At 34.2% G+C, this 25,686-nt stretch overlaps 2 protein-coding genes across 2 annotated transcripts; both read left to right on the top strand.

The window, feature by feature from the left end:
• Positions 1-2,086: 2,086 nt before the first annotated feature.
• On the top strand, positions 2,087-10,516 carry LOC109090876 (retinal homeobox protein Rx2-like). Its single transcript, XM_042719078.1, has 4 exons — positions 2,087-2,331; positions 4,321-4,717; positions 7,045-7,298; positions 9,209-10,516. Exons 2-4 carry the CDS (start codon positions 4,423-4,425, stop codon positions 9,638-9,640), a joined length of 981 nt encoding a protein of 326 aa, XP_042575012.1. The 5' UTR covers positions 2,087-2,331; positions 4,321-4,422; the 3' UTR covers positions 9,641-10,516.
• A 7,113-nt stretch (positions 10,517-17,629) lies between these two features.
• On the top strand, positions 17,630-25,132 carry LOC109090419 (calreticulin-like). Its single transcript, XM_042719077.1, has 9 exons — positions 17,630-17,831; positions 19,463-19,564; positions 19,650-19,853; positions 19,938-20,032; positions 20,953-21,162; positions 21,244-21,357; positions 21,448-21,591; positions 22,762-22,854; positions 22,950-25,132. The coding sequence occupies exons 1-9, from the start codon at positions 17,735-17,737 to the stop codon at positions 23,142-23,144; spliced, it is 1,254 nt and encodes a 417-aa protein (XP_042575011.1). The 5' UTR covers positions 17,630-17,734; the 3' UTR covers positions 23,145-25,132.
• The last annotated feature ends 554 nt before the right edge of the window (positions 25,133-25,686 follow it).

Here is a 25,686-nt window from a genome sequence, read left to right as displayed (position 1 = left end):
GAGCACTGGAACGGAAATAAATCGCTCTTGTCTTTTGTCTCCTGTGTTTTAAGCTGAGGTCAAACTGACAGCAGACTGAGGGTCAGTAAACATGGCTGCTGTCAGTGTGCGTTATCACCGACCGCAATGAACTTATGCAAAAAAAAAAAAAAAAAAAAAAAAAAAACTCTGCAATCACAATCTAAATGTATCTGCAGTGCACTTAAAAAAAAAAAAAAAAAAAGAACTCAAGTGGGTTTCATTTTAAACTTAACAGTTTAAAACTAAACAGTTACAAACCTTAATATCTTGTCTAAAAAAAGTCAGATTTTGAATATATTGAATAAACCAGTCTAATAATTTCAGCCTAATTTAAACAATAAAGAGTCAAAGCAAATCATGAAAGAAAAAATGTTAAATGTAACAAAAATGTCTAATATATCTATCTATCTATCTATATATATATATAAATCTTTATTCATTTAATAAATCTAAGCTTAGTTTAGTTTAACTTGATGTACTAAAAGAACTAAAAAGTAATTAAAAATGAATAAAAGCTATCAAAAAAACAACAACTGAATGACAAAAACTATAACAAGAACTAAAATGTAAAATACTAAAATAAAAACACAAAATATAAACAAAACCTATAATGCTATACTAAAATAACAATGATTCACTGGAAAAAAAATAATAAAAAAAATAATATATATATATATATATATATATATAGCAGCATCTTTGGACCATGAAGAGTCCTTAAGAGTCCTGTTTAAAATATTCAAAATGATTAATTATCGAAGGGAAGATATTAATAAATCATGGTAAAATGCACATCTTATCCCTTCCTTTATTCTAGACATCCACACTGGTCATCTAAGGCTTCTTAAACCTTGCTTTAGATTTTATTAAGGCTGGGGAAAATCTCTGGAAGATTCTGTAGTCTCATTAAGACGAGGGTTGATCTCGGTGTCAGTCAGTCTCAGGAGCATTAACCTGGCCAGCTGGCTTTAAGGAAACCATCACAGGCTGAGACTTTCCTACCGAACCGACGCGAGCCACGATAACACGAGGAAGCCACGTTTAAAACAATTAATAAAGAGTCTGAGAAGTTTGTTGCCAGTTTGAGGTCAAGTGTGGCATCGTTTGATGAGGTCAGTTCTGAGTCTAATGAGCTACATGGGGTCAATTTAGAGTAATTATGAGCAGGTAAAGCCAATCTATTATACAGTCAGTTAATAAACACCAACAGTCAATTCATCAGTGATGAATCTTTTCATATTTAGAGCTTTGGAATTTTTTTTTGGAAAGTTTGTGTATAGTCTCGTATAATTCAATATGCTAAGCAAACACATACATATATATACACACACACACTAAAAATGAGAAAAAACACAACAGAATTGCTAAAAATGTAAATTTAAATATTTTAAATAAAATGGATTATGGATTATATATATATATATATATATATATATATATATATATACGTACACATCAGCTATATATATATATATATATATATATATAGCTGATTCTAAATATTAACAATACTAACACAAATATGAAACGGGAAAAAATTACATTTAAAAATATTTTTAAAAATTGTAAATATTAAAAAAGACACCTGTTTGGTTGCTACATTGAATTTATTGCTATTTGTCAGTGATGTAGCATGTCATTAATTTATACACATGGCAAACAATAATAAGACTCCTTTAAAACTTCAATGCCTTACACTGATTTTAAAGAATGACCTGTTTGTGTAATCAGCAGTACATGCCTGTTTATGCTGATCATCTTTGTGAAGCACTGAAGGCATTTGGCTGCAGAAGAAAAACGCATCTTAACACACGGTGTGTTGTCTTTGTGAAGTAGCGGATTAAAGGACACTTTCAGTAGGTCGCCGTTATCATTTAGACAAAAGAGTGTTGAAAGGACATTCTGTCGGTGCTTCATTAGCGCAGGCCTCCCTCTGTGGCCAAACCACGGGCAGCGTTTAGTGCAATTACCCCGGCAGAGAACAACTGTCAATCATCCTTAAAGGGGAAGGATTCCAATTATTAAACCTCTTAAGTCTTTTCCTCTTGCCACCGGCTCTCTGCGCGTCAGGCCAGTTTGCATGGCTTCATCCTAAAGATCAAGACCTCCATATGCTGCAGCAATGGGACGTATCTGAGTGCTTTGGAATTTACGCTCGCCTTTGGGATGCGAGAAATAGCCGTTAACGGTCGTTTTACAGTCTGAACCAGGTGCACTGTGGGTAAAAAGTTGCGGTGTGTCATTTGCGGCGATGCTTGGAGGCAAAGACAACCCTGTGTGATTCTGATGAGCCGGAAATTTGAAGAAAAGGTGCGTAAAGTTTAGTTTTTCTGATTTAAAGGTTACATGATTAATTTAGATTTACTTTGCATTTCAATTACCTTTAAAATAGGTGAAACTAGGTGAATAAGACTTCTATTTGTGTATTTAAAGCATATACGTTTTAAAATGCAACACACAGTACTTTTGGTTGTTTGCAGAATAGCTCATTATCTATTGGTCAAATAGATGTCTATATACACACACAACAGGTATGAAATAGAAGAAAAAATAAATATTACATATTATATAGCATAACTGCTCACAAACTTTAAAAAATTACATTTCTATTAAAATTCTAAAATTGTGCCACCATAGGTTTACGAGCAGGCCTGTATGATTCTGATAAACCAAGACATTGATGGGAAAAAAAGTGCAAAGTTTTGTCTTCTGTTTGATTGAGTGACTTTTAATTTGTAAACTAGAGCTAGATTTGAAATCTGAGCATCATTTCTGAATCTAGAAGAGAGTTATGTGAGATTACTAGAGCGTTTTTGCTCAGGATAAACATATTAAATATGATAAATATAAGCGAAATATAAATATTTGATTCCTATGGGTTTATTATATTACATATTATATTATTATTTTTAAATTATAAAATGTAATTTATAGAAAAACTGTGAATTTTAGTCTTCTATTTGAGCAATTAAATTACCTTTAATTTGTAAACTCTGAATTTATATTAGATTTACTTCACAGAAACTAAACAAATAAGACATTAAGCTGTAATTGTAAAATGTAGCATATACATTTTAACATGATACATGCTTTTGGTTGATTGCAAAGAATTACTTAACTTTATTAACACTTTTAACTATTGACTGAACAGTATACTTTAAAGTGTGATTTCCAACTGAATCAATGCAGGAGAATAAAGCATCCAAACTCTGTCTTAGCTGTCTTTGTGAAAATAATGAAGCATGGAAACCATAAAAGGCCAGAACTTCAGCTTTATTAAGTTTTTTTTTTTTTTTTTTTTTTGGGAGAAAACAGTCCTCACACTAAATGTTTTAGGAATATATAACTGATTTGAGCAGAATATTAATACTTGGATAACTAAATGCATTATTTTTATCATTTGTAAAAAACAAAATACAAAAAATAATTTGTGATTGTTTTTTTCTATGGATTTAATATATCATATTTTTTTTATTCTTATCATATTATCATAATATCATAATATCATATTTTTTTTAAATTCTTACTAAAAACATTTAATTATTATTTAAAAGCTTTCTTTTTAATTTTTTTAAATTATAATTAATTAAAATTAAATTTGATGAAATTATTTTTTTTTACATTTTCAAATAATCAGAAAATACATAAATAATTTGTAGAAAATACAAAAAATAAAATTTTTGATTTTTCTTTCCTTTGGATTTAATATATCATATTTTTTTCCTTCTTACTAAAAAAATATTATTATTTTAAAAGCTTTTTAATTTTTTAAATGATAATTAATTTAATTATTTAAATTTAATTAAATTATTTTTTACATGTTCAAATAACCAAAAAATACATAAAAAGGAACAGATTCTGTCAGCACTGCTCTTAATGGGGACTTTATGGAAACACAAACATTTGTCATCCAATATATAACAATAGAATGATGAAATATGAACGAGATCTCATTTTTTAATGTTATATGGGCTTACTATATTTTGTTATTCTATGTTATGTTATGTTATGATTTTTTTTTCTTTTATTGAATTTCCAAAACATTAAAATAACTATAATATGTTAAACCATAACAAACACACAAACAATATCCAATTATTTTTACATTATAAAACACAAAAACAAATAAAGTATGACAAATATTACAAGCAATGACATACCTGGAAAAATAAAAAATTTGACCGTAAATATGACGTGATTTTGTCAAATACTGCTGCACTGACCATAACAAAAAGTTAAAAATATGAACCTCTTTTTGATGTCTTTAAAGTCTTATTAACCCCTGCTTTTCTTGAACAGATCTTTAAAAAGGGAATCTCTGCCACAAATTGGAACCAGATTCTCTTTTGGACATAACTTGCACACGTTTCTTTGAGGAGACTTACTGTGAGGGCAGATTGGATGCATTTGTCACCGGATACGATGAACATGGTGGATGATGGCTGCCTCTCAACGGACAACTACCATGATCTGGGTAAAGGCGGCGCTTCGGGGATGGGAGGCCGCGTGCACAGCATCGACGTGATTCTGGGCTTCAGTAAGGACCAGGATCCTCTGCTCAACCCGGTCGGGCCTGTCGGCACACACAAAGTGGATGGAGCAGATCTGGGAGACGAGGAGAAACAAGTGACCTCTGACCCCTACGGCCACCTGCAAAGCCTTCCGGATAATTCACAGCAGTCAGCTGCATATCACGGTGAGAATTGACAGGTTTACTAAACCACATCTCATTTTACGGAAAGTAAAAAGAATGTCACACGTAAAGACACTACTTGCACAAAAAAATATAAGAGTGGCTCGATGCAAAAACTTCTTTACAATGCACTACAATAATTAACGATGCATTTGCACATGCATGATTCTACTGTCCTGCATGAGCTTCCGGTCTCTAGATTTGGCTCCTGAATCTCCTTCAATGCAAGTCTGTGGGTTTTCCACCTGAGGCCTTTAATTTAACAGCACACCTTTCCCCAAACAAGACACTTGACTTGAAAGCTGTAAGAGATGAAATATACACCAAAATGTAATGCTTAGGTTAGATTTGGTCAGATTTCTATGGAACAATTCTGACTTTTTTTCTCACAGCTGCGAGTTTACATCCCACATATTTTCTTAGAATTGTGAGATAGAAACTTGCAACTGTGAGAAATGAAGTCAGAATCGCGTGATATAACTGCAACTGAGTTCACAGGCCTAATAACAAATAATGAAACAAGCTTACAAACTACAGCTCTAATTAAACCTGTAGACATCAGTTTCACTGCAGCTGGTGTATCCAGTTTCTGAAAGTTGTGTACAGCAAGACGTTTAACACTTGCTAACATTGAACTAGTGGTCTTATACTAATCCTGCCTAACTTAATTAGATTCAACCTGGATGTGCCAACTCTCAACATGTGGCGCGGTTTGCTCTTAGCCGTTTCTGCGAAATGAAAATCTGTGCTGTTGTCAGGCTGCTAGGCCACTCTTGGGCGAAACGCTGCAGTGTTGAGTGAACCTCTTAACGGCTGGATTAGCCGTCTTGGCCACATGAGGTCTACAAGTTTAACCGGTGACATCTGCGTGCTGGATTACTGGGAGGACTTACATACCATGACAGAAGTGATGGAACTCCCAAATCTTTAGTTTTCTAGGAATTCATAAAATCGAAAGGTTAACATCTGACTCCATCACTGTACCAGGCAAAAAAGCATGTAAGTAGTTTTATTAAAGGTGCTTTTAAAGGGATAGTTCATCCATAAATGAAATTCTGCCATCATTTAATCACTGTCAAGTTGTTCCAAACAGGAATGAGTTTCTTTCTTCTGCTGAACACAAAAGAAGATATTTTGAAGAATGTTGGTTACGAAACAATTGACGGTAGCCATTGACTTCCATACTTTTTTCCATACTGTTTATTATGGAAGTCAATGGGTACCATCAACTGTTTTTTTATTCTCAACACTCATAAAAATAACTTTTTTTGCGATCAACAGAACCGATAAATATATGATGAAAGAATTTTCATTTTTGGGTGATCTATCCCTTTAAGGCTCCATTGTCTACCTTATCCCACAACGTTTGCAAGAATGAATCCACAAATAATGTGTCTTGTTGAGGAGAACTCTGCTGTTACTTTATAAGCGATCAGATGCATCATTTTTGCTTACCTGTTGAATGATAAAACAGGTGAAAAAAAAATCACACAGACTTAAATTTAAAGCGTCTATCATAAATATATCCGAGTAGCACAGTACTACATAAAAAGTTATATGCATCTAAAAGTGATAAAGAAACATGCAAATAAAGAGTGGGATCTGTGTGATGTTAAACAGAGTTATCTGTCTCTCTCAGACAGCATGCAATTGCGAATTCAGATCTCTTTTGCATCTTATTGCACTGCAATTGTCAAATACACACACAATTATGTCAAAATGCTGTCAATAATGTCAAAAATGGATGTGTTTCAGTATACTGGAGACGGTCTTAAAGGGCCAGCTGTCTTATTTACCTGCTGCTGTCTATCATTAATGTTAATCAAACAACAAAAGACAAAGAGAAAATCACTCACTGCTCTTGATTTAATTACTTTTGGATCATAAGAATCAATTCATATGTGATTCACACAGTGAGTGACTATGCAGTATTTTAGCTACACTTTATTATTTAATTTCTGTAGTATGTATTTTTTTAATAGAGTATATGTTAAATAAACCTACTGTGGTGGAGCTGAAAAGCTAAAGTTTATTTAATTATTATTTGTTAGTTTATTTATTTTTGCATTTTTAATGACAAAAATAAAACAACATAAAATAAAAATAGCTATATCGAGATGCATATTGTTATCGTAAAATAAAATTTCTCATATCGTGAGATTTTGGTCATAATAGGATCTACCCAAATGAAAAGCAAATATCCCAGCAACCACCCTAGCAACAACATTAAAACAGCTAGGTTAAAACCCATTAGCAACCCATTAATTCTTTACTGAACTTTACAAGAGTACCTGGCAAGTAAAGAGCTCTGCGTTTATCCTGTGCTGTAGATACTGGACTTTACTCCACAGAGAAGTGTGATGCAGATTTGGGAGAGCCACGGAGCAATGTGGAGAGCGACAGTCGCTCACCGGACGCTCCTGATGAGGATCAACCGAAAAAGAAACACAGACGGAACAGAACCACCTTCACCACCTATCAGTTACATGAGCTGGAGCGCGCTTTTGAGAAATCCCACTACCCAGATGTGTACAGCCGAGAAGAGCTGGCTATGAAAGTCAACCTCCCAGAAGTTCGTGTTCAGGTGAGCTTTGGAGAATTGTTCATGCTGGGCACACACACACACACACACACACACACACACACACACACACGCAGACACAGACACAGACACAGACACAGACACAGACACAGACACAGACACAGACACAGACACAGACACACACACACACAGACACAGACACACACACACACACACACACGCACGCACAGACACAGACACAGACACAGACACACACTCACACACACTCTCACACACACACAAACAAAGAGACACAGACACACACACACACACACACACACACACATACATACCAACACACACACACACACACACACACACACACACACACACACACACACACACATACAGACACACAGACACAGACACACAGACACACACACACACAGACACACACACACACACACACACACACACACACACACACAGACACAGACACAGACACAGACACAGACACACACACACACACACACACACACACACACACACACACACACAGACAGACAGACAGACAGACACACACACACACACACACACATACATATTAATTGATTTCTTTCTCAAATTGCATTGACACCAAAGCTTCAGGAGTTGAGGACACAGAATTGGACACATGCTTATTCGATAACTGTTTTATTTCCTATTTGGCTTTATGTGTATGCTTTATTTTTCCAAAGTAATTGTTAGATGCCAGTGTTTCCTGTCATAGCAAAGATTTGAATTCAAAAACAATATCATAGCAATTAAATAATTTCTTGTTATGATTTTAAATCATAGTAAAAAGTCTGATTTTGTGGTGCTGTGCTTTAAAATGATTATAATCTTAATTCAAGTGATGAAGGATTTTGAAAGATTGACAGTAATCGGTGTTGAGTGCTAATGTAAAGTTTAACCAGGCCTGCTTTAAATATTTGAAAATGATAAACAGTTGAAAACATTTGTTAGAAATGTATAAAAGTAATCAAAGATGACTCAAATTTAATCAATTACATTACTTTAACTTTAATAAAACATTTCACAACTTGTAATCTGTAACTTGTTACATTTCCAAAGTACCCTTCCCAACACTGATTGAGGGTTAGGAATATTCTGATGGAATGCCATCTTTTCCACAAAAACAAAAAACAGATCAATTCAAAAAGTCCAACCTACTTTTTTTGCTCAGAAATATGCCTCATTACAGGTTGTGAATGCCTTCTCATGATTAGAAAATGCACTACAATTAATTATCCATCACTTTGACAGGCTTGGTTAGACATTTTCCATCAGTAAAATACAATAACACTTGATATTTTCAATGTGACATTGATATAATAAGAGCTTATTACTTTGTTGAGGGATCTTTCTTTTTTATTTTGCTCTCACACAGAGTATCCCATGAATTTTGGCACATCTCTCTCTCTCTCTCCTAGTTCACCTTATATTTTCTGCTATTTTCTTCATTTCTAGTCCCCATTAGTATCTTGGGAAGCAGGGCAACATATATTTTCATCACAATGGAAGTCTATGAGGAAAATGTAGAGGATTGTAAAAACACATTGTGCATAAATAGGCAAATAACACATTGTTTTAAAAGTACAACAATAACATGTTGTTTGTGCAAAGTTACATCCAGTCATTCAACTTACACTATATCAAAACCGTGCAACCCTGTAACTTTTGCATAATGTCCAAGCAAGGATACCAGGAAGGGATCCAACTCTTGGCAAGCTCCATCTATAAGTAGTATGTTGCTACAAGAAGCTCATTAACCTAGAAAAGTATCTCAAACAACAAACATTTTCAATATAAAGTTAATTCGAGTTCATTAATTTGTGCTTTTAAACTCTCCAGCACACTCACCTCAAGTCGAAGTTTCAGTCAACATTACGAGGTTGAGACTAAACAGTTCTCGACTTTGTCCTTTTGTACAGGTTTGGTTCCAGAATCGACGTGCAAAATGGCGGCGACAAGAAAAAATGGACACGGGAAGCATGAAGCTCCATGACTCGCCTATGCTGTCCTTCAACCGAGCAACCATGGCGCCCAACGTAGGGCCAATGACTAACTCTCTTCCTCTGGACCCCTGGTTGTCCTCGCCGCTCTCCAGTGCCACTCCCATGCACAGCATCCCGGGCTTCATGGGACCCGGCCAAAGCCTCCAGCCCACCTATACGGGCCACCCTGGCTTCCTCAACACTTCTCCAGGCATGGTGCAGGGAATGCAACCCATGCCACCACCTCCTTACCAGTGTCCATTTAATGACAAATACCCAAACATGGACCATGGCTCTAGCATCGCAGCTTTGAGGATGAAGGCCAAGGAGCACATTCAGTCCATGGACAAAACCTGGCAACCCATGTAATGGGAAAATGGGGAGCCAGTGTTATAATATTTTATTGGGATCTCATAGACATTTGGATGCATTTTCTGCAGTTTTTTCCACGGAATGGGGATACTTCTACACTATTACCGCTGGGTTTTTTTTAGACCACAGGTTAAAGCGATCTTGTCCCCCCCCGGAATGCAATTAGAATAGAAATTGGGCTGTATTTTTTTTTGTGCAGACCTGGCAACCATGACAACAAAGCACAGACTGTTTAGGATTGTGGCGTCTACAGTAAGGTGTTTCTTACTTCTACAAATGTCGAGCTCCTTAGGATTCTGGGTTTCAGTCGGTGCCAAGCTTCTCTGCTTCTCCAGGTTGAAGACTCGCAATAGCAAGTTTGGCCCATTGGCAATTTAACAGGACAGCGCAGCTCAGGACAACTGATACCTCAATGCCTGTTCAGAGCTTACATTCATGTTCTACCATCTAGACATGAAAAGTGATTTGAAGAAATCACTTGACTTTGATTTAAAGGAAAGGACTTTGATCAAAAAAACTTAAACTTAGATACAGAATCATTTTTGAATTGTAACTTTAAATGAGTATTTGCATTATCAAGCCATGGTGTGAAGATATCACATATGTCACCCTTGCCACAGTCCTGTTTGCCATTCAACATGATCATATAGTCATATAAAATGAGTCTGAGGTTTAACGTTTCAGTGTCTGTGGGGTCTATTTCAAGCACTGATGGTCAAATGTCTCAAAAGGTGAATTTTATGAAGAAAGTCATATTTCACCCCCAAAACAAGAGGACATTATAAGATATTATAAATCTGCACAAAGAAAATTAAGCCTATTTTATTATGTATTTTTGACCCGAAGTTCTCATTACTGTAATGCTGTAACATCCCATATTATATATGTATATATATATATATATATATATATATATATATATATATATATATATATATATATATATATATATATATATATATATATATATATATATATATGTATTACTAATATTAAATACAATATTTTACATAATACAGTTTTTCACATTACCTTCAAAAAAACGTCTTCCAATCATATTAAATAATTTTTTATTAAATAATAAATTAAATTCAATTTGAATTAAATGCTATTAAATATATATATATATATAATATATATATAAAAGAGTATTATTAATATAAAATAATTATTAATATTAAAAATATTTAAAATAATACTTTTTTTTTATTATTATTTTTCTTTTGCTTTTGGGCAGAAATATGACCTGGACACTTCACATTTTTCAGACTCTTCCCATATAAAAGAAATGGATGTTGGTTTTTTTTTTGTTTGCTTTGTTTTATTTATTAATTAATGATGTATTATTATTATTATGTTGTTGATGATGATATTTTCTTTATTTTTTAAACTTAAAAAGTGTCACAGCTTACCCCAAATCCCACATCCACAGCCAACAAACAAACATACTGAATGGTAATTTGGTCCAGGAGTCAGAGCCTTTGTTGTTTTTGGCACTGTCCTCTTTAAGCAGTGTTAAGCGATCCTGAAACGAAGGATAACAGGAATGACATCCACAACTGCTTAGCAGAAGCATTTGCAATGCATTCAAATAGCGTTTTGGACAGAAGTCATACTAAAAATGAATGTCATTGCATTAGATAAGAAATTATCAACGCAATTTACATTTATGGTGAATAAAGATAGTTGAGCACACCTTTCCAGCAAACAATTTGACAAAAACAAGTGATAAAACAAGAGATCTAGAAAAAATGACGACTAAAAAGCACCAGAACTCCAAAAATGGTTACAGACAACTGATCTATTGAATGACATTCACAAATACTGTCTAAGCAGCGATTTCTCAGTACTGCTTTTTTCGGACTTGTCATCAGCACAAAAGCTTTGTGAGGTCATTAGCACATTGTGTCGCTGTCGTAGCAGGTGTGTGTGTGTGTGTGTGTGTGTGAGGACGCAGAATGAGCGGCTCCCCGCAGGGACTCTTCATTGTTTAAGATTATCGATCGCCCCTCTGCTCTGAACTAATGGGCGTCCCAGCCGTCATTTAAATGTGCAAACACTGTCCTTCCAAACAAACTGTGTCTTATCATATTCCTTTTCAGTTCTAACCGATGGTATCATGATAGTTTGAATACTTTGTGGGCTCTGTAACTATGCAAAGAAGGAAAAAAAAATACATATCAGGATCCATTATACACATTTTTTTATGCCCTGTGATGATGCAAATGGTACAAAACAAAAGCTTGAGCTTGGATGCAAAAACATAATTGATTCTACAGTATGTTTGACATTTTGTTTATTTTGTAGGTGTGTATTCAAGAGTGTTATTAATAAAATAGAGTTCTTATTAAAGCACGGTTTATGGATTTCTGTGAACTGCGATGAAGCCAAAGAAGATAGTATTCTCGTTAAAGATGTGTACACTTAGACCTCATAGGAGTGGTTTCTGTCACAATCGTTGCAGCTTTATCATCGCATCCATATAATATGTCTTTATGTTTGTTACAGTGTTTTGGGGTTGGGACATTTGAATGTTATTAAATGTGTCTTTAGATTATAATTTTTTTTTAGATAAAGTTGTTGAATTTTTTTGCACTAACTATTGGAATAAAGATGAATTATTAAAATGCATGACTGGTTAACTTTTATAGTTAATATAAAGATATGGCACTAACGGGGAGCTCATTCAAAATGTTAATTAAATGTAATTAAATGCATGTTTGTATCTAAACACTATGTGAAAATGTTTTGTTAGTTCACCTAAAAAAGTACTACATGTGCAAATTAACTAGTTTTGGTCAAAAATATAATTTAATATTACTAACAAAATTCAAATGATAAATCAAATATTCTCTCATTGCTTACATAATATTGTAAATCACATGCTCAAATGCAGCAATTTACTTATTTTCAGGTAAACTATAACTAAAAGAAAAGAAAACAGCAATCATGTATGAGATTTTTTATATCAATCCATTGCAACACTGTCAAAATTAAAAATATAATGCAATGCTCAAATAATAAATCATATTACTGACATCATTTGAGCAGTGTTTAAGAACATCTGATTACTTTTTAAACAATCATTTTTTTAATCTAAAAAAGAAACAGTTCACCCACAAATGAAAATTTGCTGAAAATGTCCTCACCTTCAGGCTATCCAAGATGTCGATGAGTTTGTTTCTTCATCAGATTTGAAGAAATGTAACACTGCATCAGTGTCTCAGCAATGGATGCTCTGCAGTGAATGGGTGCCGTCAGAATGAGAGTCCAAACAGCTGATAAAAACATCACAATAATCAACAAATAAATATAAATAAAGACTTTTTAAACTTCTAGCTGTTGCTTTGGCTAAAATATGAGTCTGCTATCCATAATAATGCTTTCTGCTGTAAAGAGTAATTTAGTCTGAATCAGGAGAGAAGTCTGCACAGATCAAGCATCATTTACACTACGTTCATTTAGCAGACACTTTTATCCAAAGCGACTTACAAATGAGGACAATGGTAGCAATCAAAGTCAACAAAAGAGGAATGATATGCAAGTACTATAACAAGATGCAGTACATGTAGCATTTTTTTTAAATATATAATAATAAAAAAAGAAAACAGATAGGCTATAGAAAAAGAATAGAGCAAGCTAGTGTTAGAGGCCTTTTTTGCTTTTGTTAATTTTATAATAAATAGAAAGAAAACAAACAGAATACAAAAAGATTAGAAAAGCTAGTGTTAGTTTTTTGTTTGGTTGTTTTTTTTTAAAAGAAAAACAAGCAGTTAGTAAATGAATAGAGTGCAAGTCTGAAAGGGACATTTTTTTTAATAGTCCAAAACAACTATACACAGTTATGTGGCTGGATTTTGATCTGAGAGACAACAGGAGATGGACTTTATCACTGGATTATTGACTCATGTTTTGGCCAGAAGTGATGATTTAAAGTTAAAAACGCCTTAATGGTGAATTTGTTTCTTACAAACATGCAGCTTTTGGCTTCACAAGATGTTAATTGATGGACTGGAGTGGTGTGGATTACTTGTGCATTATTGCTCTCATTCTGACGGCACCCATTCACTGCAAGAGGATCAATTGGTGAGCAAGTGACGGAATGCTGCATTTCTCCAAACCTGATGAAGAAGCCAGTTTGGATTGCCGGATGGTGAGCACATTTTCAGCAAATTTAGATTTTTAGATGAACTGCTTGTTTAAATATCACACACTGAGCACTGAGCTCAACTAGTGACTGAAAGAGTTTTCCCCAGCATTAGTGAGCATGTTCAGTGGCCCTAACTAGGTTGTGGGTGTAGTGGCCTGTCCTCGCCTCCCCTTGCAGGTTAACGGCACCAAGCCAGCCTGTTAAGAAGATGAGCCGGCCGTCCATCAGCCCTCCGCAGGGGACAGAGCGAGGGGGCGGCTCTTAACCCCTGTGATCCGGCCTAATTGCCCCATGTTCTGCTGCTGCTTTCCATGCTTCAGTGACACAAAACACACACACAAACATACGGTCCACCTAAATCAAATTACATAACATGACAGAGTTTAATACATTAATACCATTACATCATCTGTTTCCTCTCATGCATCATATTTTGCAAGACAGAATAATAAAAGGGAAGTATGGGAATTATGTAGTGAACACATGACAATGTTAGTTTTGTTTTAGTTATAATGTAAAATGAATCTTTTTGTGATGTGGTTAAACTGGCAGTCAGTGCGCCCTATTACATGACCAGTGACGAGTGTGGACTGACGAATGTGAACTAAAGGTCAGAGGTCAAGAGGCTGACCGGTGCTCATTTTGACAGATGACGTCAGTTCAGGGATTTTACACGGATGCTGACTGGTTTAATTAAAGACATTTGGCTTTAGTTAAAAATAAGTGACAGGTGACTAAAATGGAACTCAAATTGTTTATCTGACATGCAAGTCCAGAATGAACAAAAATGCTGAAATAAACAGAACTAGAGTTACTTTTACAAGAAAATGTGTGGTGCTCATGCATGCAAAACTTGCCACCTTGATGGTAGAGTATTGCTAGATGGTTTCTAGGGTGTTCTGCTAAGTACAGTACAGTAGTTGTCAAAAAACAATGGTTGTTTTTCACCCATTTATCAAATTATCTGTGTAGCAGAAATCAAAAGTCTACTGTTTCTGAATGTTATCAGTACAGTGCAAACACTGATTATCTTGCATAGTATTTTTGTTTTGTTTTCCATTACAAATAAATAAACCTGGTTGTCAAAAAAAAAATTAATAATAATCTAAATTAAGTGAGTTTATGCTTAAAACAAAACAACACAAAAAATGTCAAAAAAGTTAAGAAAAACAAATATTTTTTGATTTTTTTCCCTTTGAGTTATACAAATTGAATGATACATTTTATTTTTTTTGCTTTTCAAAATTAAGTGCATGTAAATTAGAAAAAAACTGTCAATGAGGTGAAAAAAATTGACACAGATTGACATTTTTTTTTTATTTGAGTTTATGCTTAAAACAAGTAAAAACATCCGTCAGTGGTGTAAGAAAAATAATTGTTTTCCATTTTAATTATATAGACATTTTTTACTATTTGTTTTCAAAATGAAGTAGTTTTATTCTTAAAACACGAAAAATATCTGTCAGAGGGTATGAAAAATAATCATTTTCCCTTTGAACTGTACAGATTGACAGATACTTTTTTTTGTCACTTAATTTAATTTTTTTTCTTTCAGAAAACAATACAATTTTGAACCACTTTGCTTCTCATGTAAATGCATCTTGATTTAACAATGTTTAGATATTTGAAAAAAAATAATAAATAATTTTCTTGTAGTGAATATCGGCCACCCTATTCTCTAAATATTAGCATTGGCTAATGTGAAAAAAACTTAAACGTCTTCCTCAGGTAGAGCTGAAAACTGTTAAGCGCTCTTTGCACAGACCACAAACACTGCAACACTGACTGTGATTCACTGCTAAATGTGTGCTTTATTTTCCTGGCTCGGGCTCGGGTTTGATAATAATGAATTGATTGTGAATGTTTTTCGGTCCTCACACTGTGCAGGGATCTGGAACTTGGGATGTAGTTAACTCTCTGATTAGTGGAACATGCTCTACGGTGCAAATAATAAGGGAAGCAAGCGGAATTAATCGGGTTTGATTTCTACAGCTTTTCTATGTCCTTGCTTGACCGGTGTCTTCCCTTTTTTGTGGCCTGTGAGGACATGCGGTGCATTTGAAATCACATGTTGCCATATTACTCGCACTATTTTTGCAATGTGTGTGTATGAAATGCATTGTATGCAAACTTTGTGCATGCATGGAAAACACAGACAACTACATCTGCCAAATAATTTAGTACATTCACAACAAACACAGAGAGAAATAATGCATTGCAGTGAACCTGACCTCCTATTTCCAAAGTGAACTGGAAGATAAAATAAATTCAGTTTCCTTCTGACTTCAGACTTCAAATTGGATTTGAAATGCAAAACAATCGTATTTAATATGCAACTCTCAAGAAAAAATAGCATGGATATCTGTCATTAATTTAGCCTTAATTTAGTTTAGGCATTTTTTTTTATTAACCTATCTAGGAAAATAGACTGCAGTTCAACATTGGACTCGATAACTACTTTTGGTTTACACATAATCACTAAAAATCATGAAGCATGTACAAGAAACGTCAAATACCTGATCACAGAGTCACAGCGCCATCTACAACTGCTCGCTTGAATTGCACCAACAACGCAATTGTCCAATATTCATGAATCCCCAGTAAATAAACTCTAACAGCATTTGCAAACCATTTTCCTTTTGTAACGTGACAGTATTTTAGAGTGAAACAGGATATTCAGTGTGAGAGCATGTAGGGACTGGGAGTTGATTTTATCAGCTGGGAATTTAATGCAAGTCTAAATTGCATTGTTGCATTGCTCTATTAGTATTATTTAGATATTTTTGCAGTGTGCATCTGTGCTCTATTAGTATTATTTAGATATTTGGGCTGCCACTAATCATCGAAGGGCTAATCATTGGCTTTTCTGGGCGTTTTTGTGATTGTTTTCCCGATGCATAATTATTTTCAAGATGATGCTGCCACAAGTAGGATGTGTTTGGAAATGTTGTTGTTACTTTTAAAGGGTTAGATTAAAAATGAATAATTATTGATTGTGATAATAATAATAAATAATTTTTAATTTTTATAATAATTTTATCTCGCTTAAAAGCATGTATGATTTTCTTTTTCTGTGGACCACAAAATAAGGAGATTAGCAGAATGTCCACCTAGGGATGTTAAGCCACAGATGTTTAGTCAAAATAAATATAATAAATTTAAACTTTAAAAGTTTTTGTTTTTATTGTTATGTTCTTGAAAGGGTGTAAATGTGAAAGAATCGGCTTATTAATTGCAGCTTAAATATACTTCCTCGTATTCCTTCCTTATCAAGTTTCTCTAAGATCATTAATGAAGTTTGTTTCCTAGCTGCTCTGAAAACAAATCAAATGCATGACAGTCCTGCAACAACTTTTATTGTATGAATCTCTGGAAGGTGCATTTGGAGGACTATTATAGATTCAACACGTTGTTTATTGTAAATGTTTGGGATTGTTATTGTCGTTTCTGAAGCGTTTTCCACAAGTTGTCTTCAAAAACAATACGCAGTTTATTGTCTTTTATAGTTGACCATATCAAAGTCAACAGATGAAGCAGAGCAAGCTGTATTTAGAGGAAAACAAGACCCCGTATCTGTCTAAGCAACGTTTTCCGCGTACACGTAAATCTCACTCAACCGGCCTTTCCTCTGATGTTGTCCCGGAAACTGATCCTGAGTCAGTTTTGTCTTGTCATGTGACGCGACCGCGGGTCAGTGCACACAGTAACGGCTGGTCTGAGAACAGCAATAGAGGCGGATACAGTCTCCAGTGTAGAGTACAGCCAGGCACTTCGTGGTCTCTTGTGATTGGTCGAGAGCGTGAGCTGCGGACCAATCAGCGGCAGACATCTGTGCAGCCATACACTTCTCCAGAGCCAAGGATAAACCGAGCGCAGCAGAACGCGAGCGCGTGAGGGACGCAGGGAGTGTGCGGGTTTAATTCCTCAAATTATTAACAAAAATGCAAATTATTACATTATTCCAGCTTGTTTCTGCTTCATTATTGGCACTGGCTGCCAATGCAGAGGTGTACTTTAAAGAGCAGTTTCTGGATGGAGGTGAGTGGATCACTGAACTTGCATGTCATGGTTGATTTGTAGGTCACAGTATAAAAAGTGACATTAAAATCGGTTATCGACTGAATAATTAATAGGCTGTGATGCTTAATTATACTTTTGTTATGTTTGGAAAGTAAATTTTATTCCTTAGCAGTATTGGTTTACGCATATTAGTTTGCCAGAGCAAAAATGAAACCATCAAAAATTGTGCTTTCTTTCTTTGCTTTCTTTCTTTCTTTCTTTCTTTCTTTCTTTCTTTCTTTCTTTCTTTCTTTGCATTGCACAATGAATGTTATACAGTACTGAAGAAGTGCATTATGGCACATGGGTTGATGACATTCATTAACTTTTAAAAACATTAAAATCAAACATTTAGGTCAAATTTTAGGTTATGTATGCTTGTTTTGTGCGCCTAAAAGTTGACAAAATAGAGAATTTAACAAGTTAAAACTTCTGTTCTGGGACCAAAGGTTCTGATGACTCATCTTGCACTGAGGGGCGTGTCCAATTATTCGTCCAATAAAATGCTCTGTTGAATGAGAAGGCCACGCCCCTTGAGTCCCATGACAGCAAAAGAAAGTATCATTAAGTCATCATTTAAGGTCTAATTGGTTTATTAATTGCATAAGATGTGTTTAGGTATGTGTGTTTAAACTAAATTTTTGTTCAAACATCAGCGAATACATTCTGATAATGCAAATGAAAGCAAAGCTTAAATTAGCACATGCAAAGTGCACGTGTCTATCAAATGGGTTTGCAAGAACAGGAAGTTTCTTAAGATATTCCACAAACTTCCTTAAATATCAATCATTAAACGTGTGTGGAATGTGATTGAACCTGTAACCCTCATAAACGCTTCTCGTTTCCTCTTCATGTTCATAGATTAATAGCTATATAATTGCACAAATCTTGTATAATTTGAGTTAGTAAGTTAGCTGATGATGACATAAATATTTATATAGTGTTTTTTTATGATGTCTTTTTCAACAGAAATGCAATTATTATTTTTTATATTATATTTACTCATTATTTAGCACCTCATTTTAATGTTTTTTATTGTCATTTGTTATTATTAAATTGTATATTTAGTTTTATTGTCATTTCTTGTTTTGTTATAAAGTTTTGGCAATACTTTATATAAACACAATTATGCCAATAATAATAATAATATATATATATATATATGGCATTTACTTTTTAGGAAGGTATTCACATTTAATTTCAGTTCACATAAAAAAAAATACTTGAAATAAAATTTAATGGTTTTAATTTTAGTTTTAGTTAACTGTAATAACCCTGGTTTGTTTCAGAACTGATTTACTTTGCAACATTGACACTGTTATTGAACTGAATCTAAATTTATCTGAATAATGTTATTATAGTCTTCTGTAGAGCTGCTTTACAGCTAAAATTGATTTTTTTTTTCATTAAAGTTGAATTTTACAACATAAAAACTCTTATTTTCCTGTTTTTAAATGTGAAACTGCTTCGAAACAGCTTGTGTATTTGCATGAAATGTCTCTTTTTAGGATACTAATCCTGTTTTCATCTCATCCTTGTTCACAGTAACATTCTATCATATTGTTTTGGTCTTATTTCTTCGCTTCTAACTTGATTATCTGAATTCACAGATGCCTGGAAGAGTCGATGGGTGAACTCGGAGCACAAATCTGACTATGGCCAGTTTAAACTAACCGCCGGAAACTTCTACGGAGACGCTGAGAAAGACAAGGGTAGGCTTTTACATCCCTAAAAACTTTACCTTTGGTTCAGGAAAGAAGCAAGTGATGAGTTTGCTTGACTTTTCTCCGCTAACAGGTCTGCAGACCAGCCAGGATGCACGTTTCTACGCCACCTCCGCCCGCTTCGAGCCCTTCAGCAACGAGGGCAAACCTCTGGTGATCCAGTTCACCGTCAAACACGAGCAGAAGATCGACTGCGGAGGCGGATACGTTAAAGTCTTCCCGGCTGATCTCAACCAGGCTGGCATGCACGGAGACTCCCAGTATTACGTCATGTTCGGTACGTCCACCGTAACCCCTGGATTTATTTATTATAAGAAACCAGTCATTTATTTATATTTTCGTGTCTGAATCGTCTCAACAGGGCCGGATATCTGCGGCTACAGCACCAAGAAGGTCCACGTCATCTTCAACTACAAAGGCAAGAACCACCTCATCAAGAAAGAGATCAAGTGCAAGGTGGGTTCCTGTTAAAAAGTCTAATCAAATCCAGGGTTTTAAAAGACAGTATTCAGTAATAATATCGATTTAATGCACTGTCAGACGAGAACAAAATGTGAACTGAATTGAGCCGATAATGATAAAGCATTGATATTATTGAACTAAATTGATCTGAATAAAGAAACTTATTGTGTTATGTCGAGTTGCTTTTACAGCTGAAATGGAATTTGTTTCATAATTTAATAATTAACACAGCTTTTTTCCGGTTTATAAATGTGAAGCTGCTTTGAAATGAACTGTAACGTGTAAAAAAAAACAAAAAACAAAGAATAGTTCAGCCAAAAATTGAAAATGTGTCGTCTAATTATCTACTTATCATTACTAGCAGAATATCTGGAATATTTCCCATGCAGTAAAAGTGAATGATGACTTAGAAAATACTGATAAATGCATGCTGGGATTATTTCCATATCTTTTCAAAATATGCAAAAATTTAAATATATTTTTGGCCATTTTATTTTTTGAAAATATGTATTTTAAAAGTGTAAATATAATTTAAAAATCATTTAAAAATATATTTTGCCACTCACATATGCCTTTTTTTATGTTTTTGGGCATTTTTTTTTTTGTATGTGTGTATAGGTGTATGAATAAAATCAAGCAATGGATAAAGCCAAAATGTAGGCTACTGCAAGACTAGAAATGCAATTTCTTGCCCCTGAAATGTATTTTGGCAAAGTACATATATTTTCAATTTCAGAAAGAGTTTTACTGTTTACAACATGAATTAAGCATTTATTTCAAATATATTTTAGCCAGAAAAAGTTTTTTCATTTTTGCCAAAAGGGGTTGAGAGTATCTGTAAAGTAAAGGTCATAGAATGAAACTGACACTTTTAAAACAAGCTGTCTAAATGAAATCTCTCTCTTTCTCTTCAGGATGATGAATTGAGTCACTTGTACACACTGATTCTGAATCCGGATCAGACGTACGAGGTGAAGATCGACAACGAGAAGGTGGAGTCTGGCTCTCTGGAGGAGGACTGGGACTTCCTGCCCCCGAAGAAGATCAAGGACCCCGAAGCCAAGAAGCCTGAGGACTGGGACGACCGCGCCAAGATCGATGACGAGACGGACACCAAACCTGAGGTTCGATTCGGTCTCACATCACCTGCAAAGCAGAGCTGGGTCAGTTTCAGCTTTTAACTCTTGACTGTATAATGTTACCAGGACTGGGATAAGCCCGAGAACATTCCCGATCCTGATGCCAAGAAGCCAGACGACTGGGATGAAGATATGGATGGAGAGTGGGAACCTGCCATGATCCCAAACCCAGAGTACAAGGTACAGACTTACGTGCTTGAAGATGCTTCAGCAAGATGCATCCACAGCGTTCTGGATCTCTGATCTTCATTTATTGTTGTTATGTTGCAGGGTGAGTGGAAACCCAAACAGATCGACAACCCCAACTACAAAGGTGTCTGGGTGCATCCTGAAATCGACAACCCTGAATACACTCCTGATGCCGAGATCTACAAATTCGACAATGTTGGAGTCATTGGGCTGGATCTCTGGCAGGTAAAATGCCTTAGTCTTGCCATAAAATATCCTTTCATTTTTTTCCTATTAACAATATAAGTGCACCCCACACTGAAAAAAATTATGCATTGAATTTACAAAAAAAAAAAATTAAGGCAAGTGCTTGAAATCAATTTATTTTAGCTACATTTAAATAAACAAATTTAGTTGACTAACTTTTAGCATGCTTTTTTTAAAAAAAATGTAGCTAAAATAAATTGTTTTCAACTACTTACCTTAAAAAATGAAAATAGAAAAATGAAAATGAAAAATATTTAATAAAAATAAAAATGTAAAAAAGGATGAAATTCAGCAATACATGTGGTATTCATAGCATGCATTCACTCTGTCCATGATTTACTGAATATTTACAGTATATTCACAGTGTTGTTGATCGTAATGTGCTTTTTATCAGGCCAGTTCATCTTTATTGAATTTTAATTCTTGCTTTAAACATCAGTCTATTTTTCTGCAATGATTTCGATTGAAGGGATGGTTCCTCTCACACCTTTAAGCTTTTTACTGAATATTAGTAAAATAATTACTAAAATACAGAAATTTTAAATAAAATTAAAATTTAAATGGAAAAATAAAAAAATAAACAATTATCAATATATATTGTTATAATTATTAATCCGTATTAAGCCCTAATTATATAGTGTTATTTTAGTATTTTTAAGCAATTAGTTTTTCATTCATGCTGTATTTTGAATTAATTTTTATTTTCAGATTTTAGTAATTTTGTTGTGTGTTTTTAGAATTTTTATTCGTTTTTTTTTTTTTTTTTATACAGCATGCCTATGTTTTATTAATTATTTATTCATGTTTTTTTTTTTCAGTTTTAGTTTATTTTAGTACATCAAGTCAAGCTAAATACAAATGATAAATATTTGTAACATTTTATTTCATCTGATGGTTTTAATTAGTTTTAGTTAATTATGATAACCCTTGTATGTGGTTGCAAACACAGTAGTGAGTTTAGGAAGAGGAAATCTGTTTTAGAGCTGCTAATATGACTGTTTGTCAGTACATGCTGATGAGTCAAAGAGTTTGTGAGGTTTCTCATCACACTTTACGCAGTGTTTGCACATTAAACCACTAAGAGGTGCTTTCCTCCCTCTATCAAATTCAGTTCGTGTGAAAAACACTGTTTCTGTTTTGTCACTCCAGGTAAAATCGGGCACAATTTTTGACAACTTCCTAATCACAGATGACGTGAAGGAAGCCGAGGATTTTGGAAATGAAACATGGGGTGCTACAAAGGTACGAGACACAAAATTACAGTGAATGAGATTTTAGCGTGGTGAATAATTTAATAAGCAATAAAGATACATTTTAAATTGTCTGTGTTGTCACAGGGTCCTGAGAAGAAAATGAAGGAGGAACAGGATGAGAAGAAACGCAAAGAGGAGGAGGAGAAGAACAAGGAGCAGAGCACAGAAGCAGAAGATGAGGGGGAGGAAGATGAAGGAGAGGAGGAAGAGGAGGAAGAGACCGAAGAGCCTCCAGAGGAGGGAGACGACGATGATGCGCTTCCTAAAGACGAACTGTAACGCGGGAAGTAGAGTACCGTCCACATTCCGTGGTTGCCAGGGAAACGACCGCAGTGCATTCATTCTAAACACAACGCCCTTTGAGACGATGATGATGTCATACAGGGGCAAATAGGCGAATGAAAGTTCTCAACCCATACGTTTAATTTGCGACCATTTACCTTTAACGAGCCAGTTTTTTGTTATTGAAGAGTTTTCTGTACAGTTCCAGGGGTCTGATATGTTTGACATCTTTTAATGCTGATCTATGATCAGTTTATTGTGCCTTTCTTGTTTGTAAAATCAATGCCCATATTAGTTGATGCTGTTGGTGTGCGTTATGTTCAGTTAGTTTGAAGGAACTAGACGAAATTCATGAAGTTTACTTGAATTATAGTTATGAAAGCCCGTTTTCACCACTGAATACAAAAATAAAAAGAACATTTATCTCACAGTTTTGACTTTTTTCCCGCAATTCTGAGTTTATATCTCACAATTTGGAATTTTTGTTTTGCAAATCTGAGAAAGAAGTAAGAATTGTAAGATATAAACTCAAAACTGCAAGATGTAAACTCATTATACTGAGAAAATAGTCTGAATTAGGAGCTTTAAACTCAACGTGGCAAGATATAAAGTAAGAATTATGAGATATAAACTCATTATACTGAGAAAGTAAGTCTGAATTCTGAGATTTAAACTTAAAAGTGCAAGGTATAAACTCAAAATACTGAGATATAAGATGAAAAATACTGAGAAAAAAGTCTGAATTGTGAGATTTATACTCAAAATTTTGAGACAAAGTGAAGAATTTGAAATATGGAGTAAGAATTGTAAGATATAAACTCAAAATTGCAAAATATAAACTCATTATACTGAGAAAAAAGTCTGAATTAGGAGCTTTAAACTTAAAGTGGCAAGATATAAAGTAAGAATTATGAGATATAAACTCATGATACTGAGAAAAAAAGTCAGAATTGTGAGATTTGACCTTAAAAGTGGTAGGTATAAATATAAAATAATGAGAAAAATAGTCAGAATTGTGAAATTTATACTCAACATTTTGAGACAAAGTGAAAATTTTGAAATATAAAATAAGAATTATGAGAGATCAACTCATAATTCGGAGAAAAAACTCAGAATTGTGAGAAAGTAATTTAATTTTTTTTTAAATGTTTCTTCTGTAGCAGAAACAAAAAGCCTCAGAATTAAGAAGATCAGAAAAAGTCAGAATACTGGGTTTAAATCTCACAATTCTGATGTTTTTCCTCAAAGTCTGAACTGTGACAAAGTTACAATTACATTTTAGTTTTTTCTTCATAGTGGAAACGGACTTCCATAAAAAGCATGGAATGGCATGTTACACAGTTCACGGCTTGCATAGTTGTTCCTCAACACTGAAGCTGAATAGTAGAGGATGGTGATGGTGTTATTAATGAGAGATGAATCAGATCACAGGCTGGCTTTCAAACTATAGTCCTCGTTTCTGAAACAAAAGCAGAACAAATTCATTTTTGTGTGTGTGTGTAAATTGTTGCAGGAAAACTTGCAGCGAGGACCGATGAATGTTAGTACTGCAGTGCAAAAGAAACTCACAATTGGCATAATGTTCCTTTAGCACTGATGATTTAGTTTTGTTCTGTTACCGCGGTATGTGTGCTGTGGTTGTTATCAATCTCCTAAACGATATTCAGAAAAAAAAAAAATCTTTTTCCAGCTCTATTTATTACAAGAGTCTTGCAGTTTGAGTTTCACCTTTCAGATCATCAGCGGCAGTAACATTTGTGGTGTTTTGTTACTTGAAAATAAATAGCTACAATAAGGGATGTGGTAATATTTGCAAAGATTTTAAGGCCTCGTTAAAGAACAAACTAGTTGTCTACACACTGTGAACTAAGTCCCAGATGTTCAGATTGGATTGGTACTGAATCCTGTTTAGTGACATTAAACCACCTTTTTACATGTTGAGAGTTGTAATTAATGCCAAAGTTTTAATAAATAACTTTATTGTACATGCAGTTGTAATATTTCGTGAGTTTTTGAGCACATAATGGTTTTATACTATTCATTTATACTGATATATTTCAAGTGAGTTGTTTACACTAAAAGAACAGATGAAGATATCTGAACATTTGTCCATGTTTACACATTACACATTTCCCATACATTTTTACGAATTCATCATTTCTCTAGAATGTTTGTTAATCATCTTCTGTAAATATTTTTGTGTGGTTTAGTGAATATGTTTATTTTGTATATGCAACACAAAAGCTGGTCCCAAAATGAATTGCACTTGAAAGTTTTCCAGTCTGAAAGCATCTGTAAGAAGATTCAAAGCAGCGCAGGTGGTGCATCGCTGTATATAGACTGGATGATTTGTGTAAATCTCACTAAAGATATTCCACAGACTTTATTCAATCTTTTATTTTTTTCATAATTTGAACTGCACAAAAGTGTTCAAGTAAGCAGTTAGAGTAATTCCAGCAGCCGCTTGCATTATTTTCACTATATATGTTTTCTATAATGAAAAAGCTGAAACACAGTCCTTTGAATCTCATCTTAAAGG

Source organism: Cyprinus carpio, chromosome B2 (assembly GCF_018340385.1).
Source record: "Cyprinus carpio isolate SPL01 chromosome B2, ASM1834038v1, whole genome shotgun sequence".
Lineage (NCBI taxonomy): Eukaryota > Metazoa > Chordata > Actinopteri > Cypriniformes > Cyprinidae > Cyprinus > Cyprinus carpio.
This window is presented reverse-complemented; position numbering and strand designations above follow the sequence as displayed.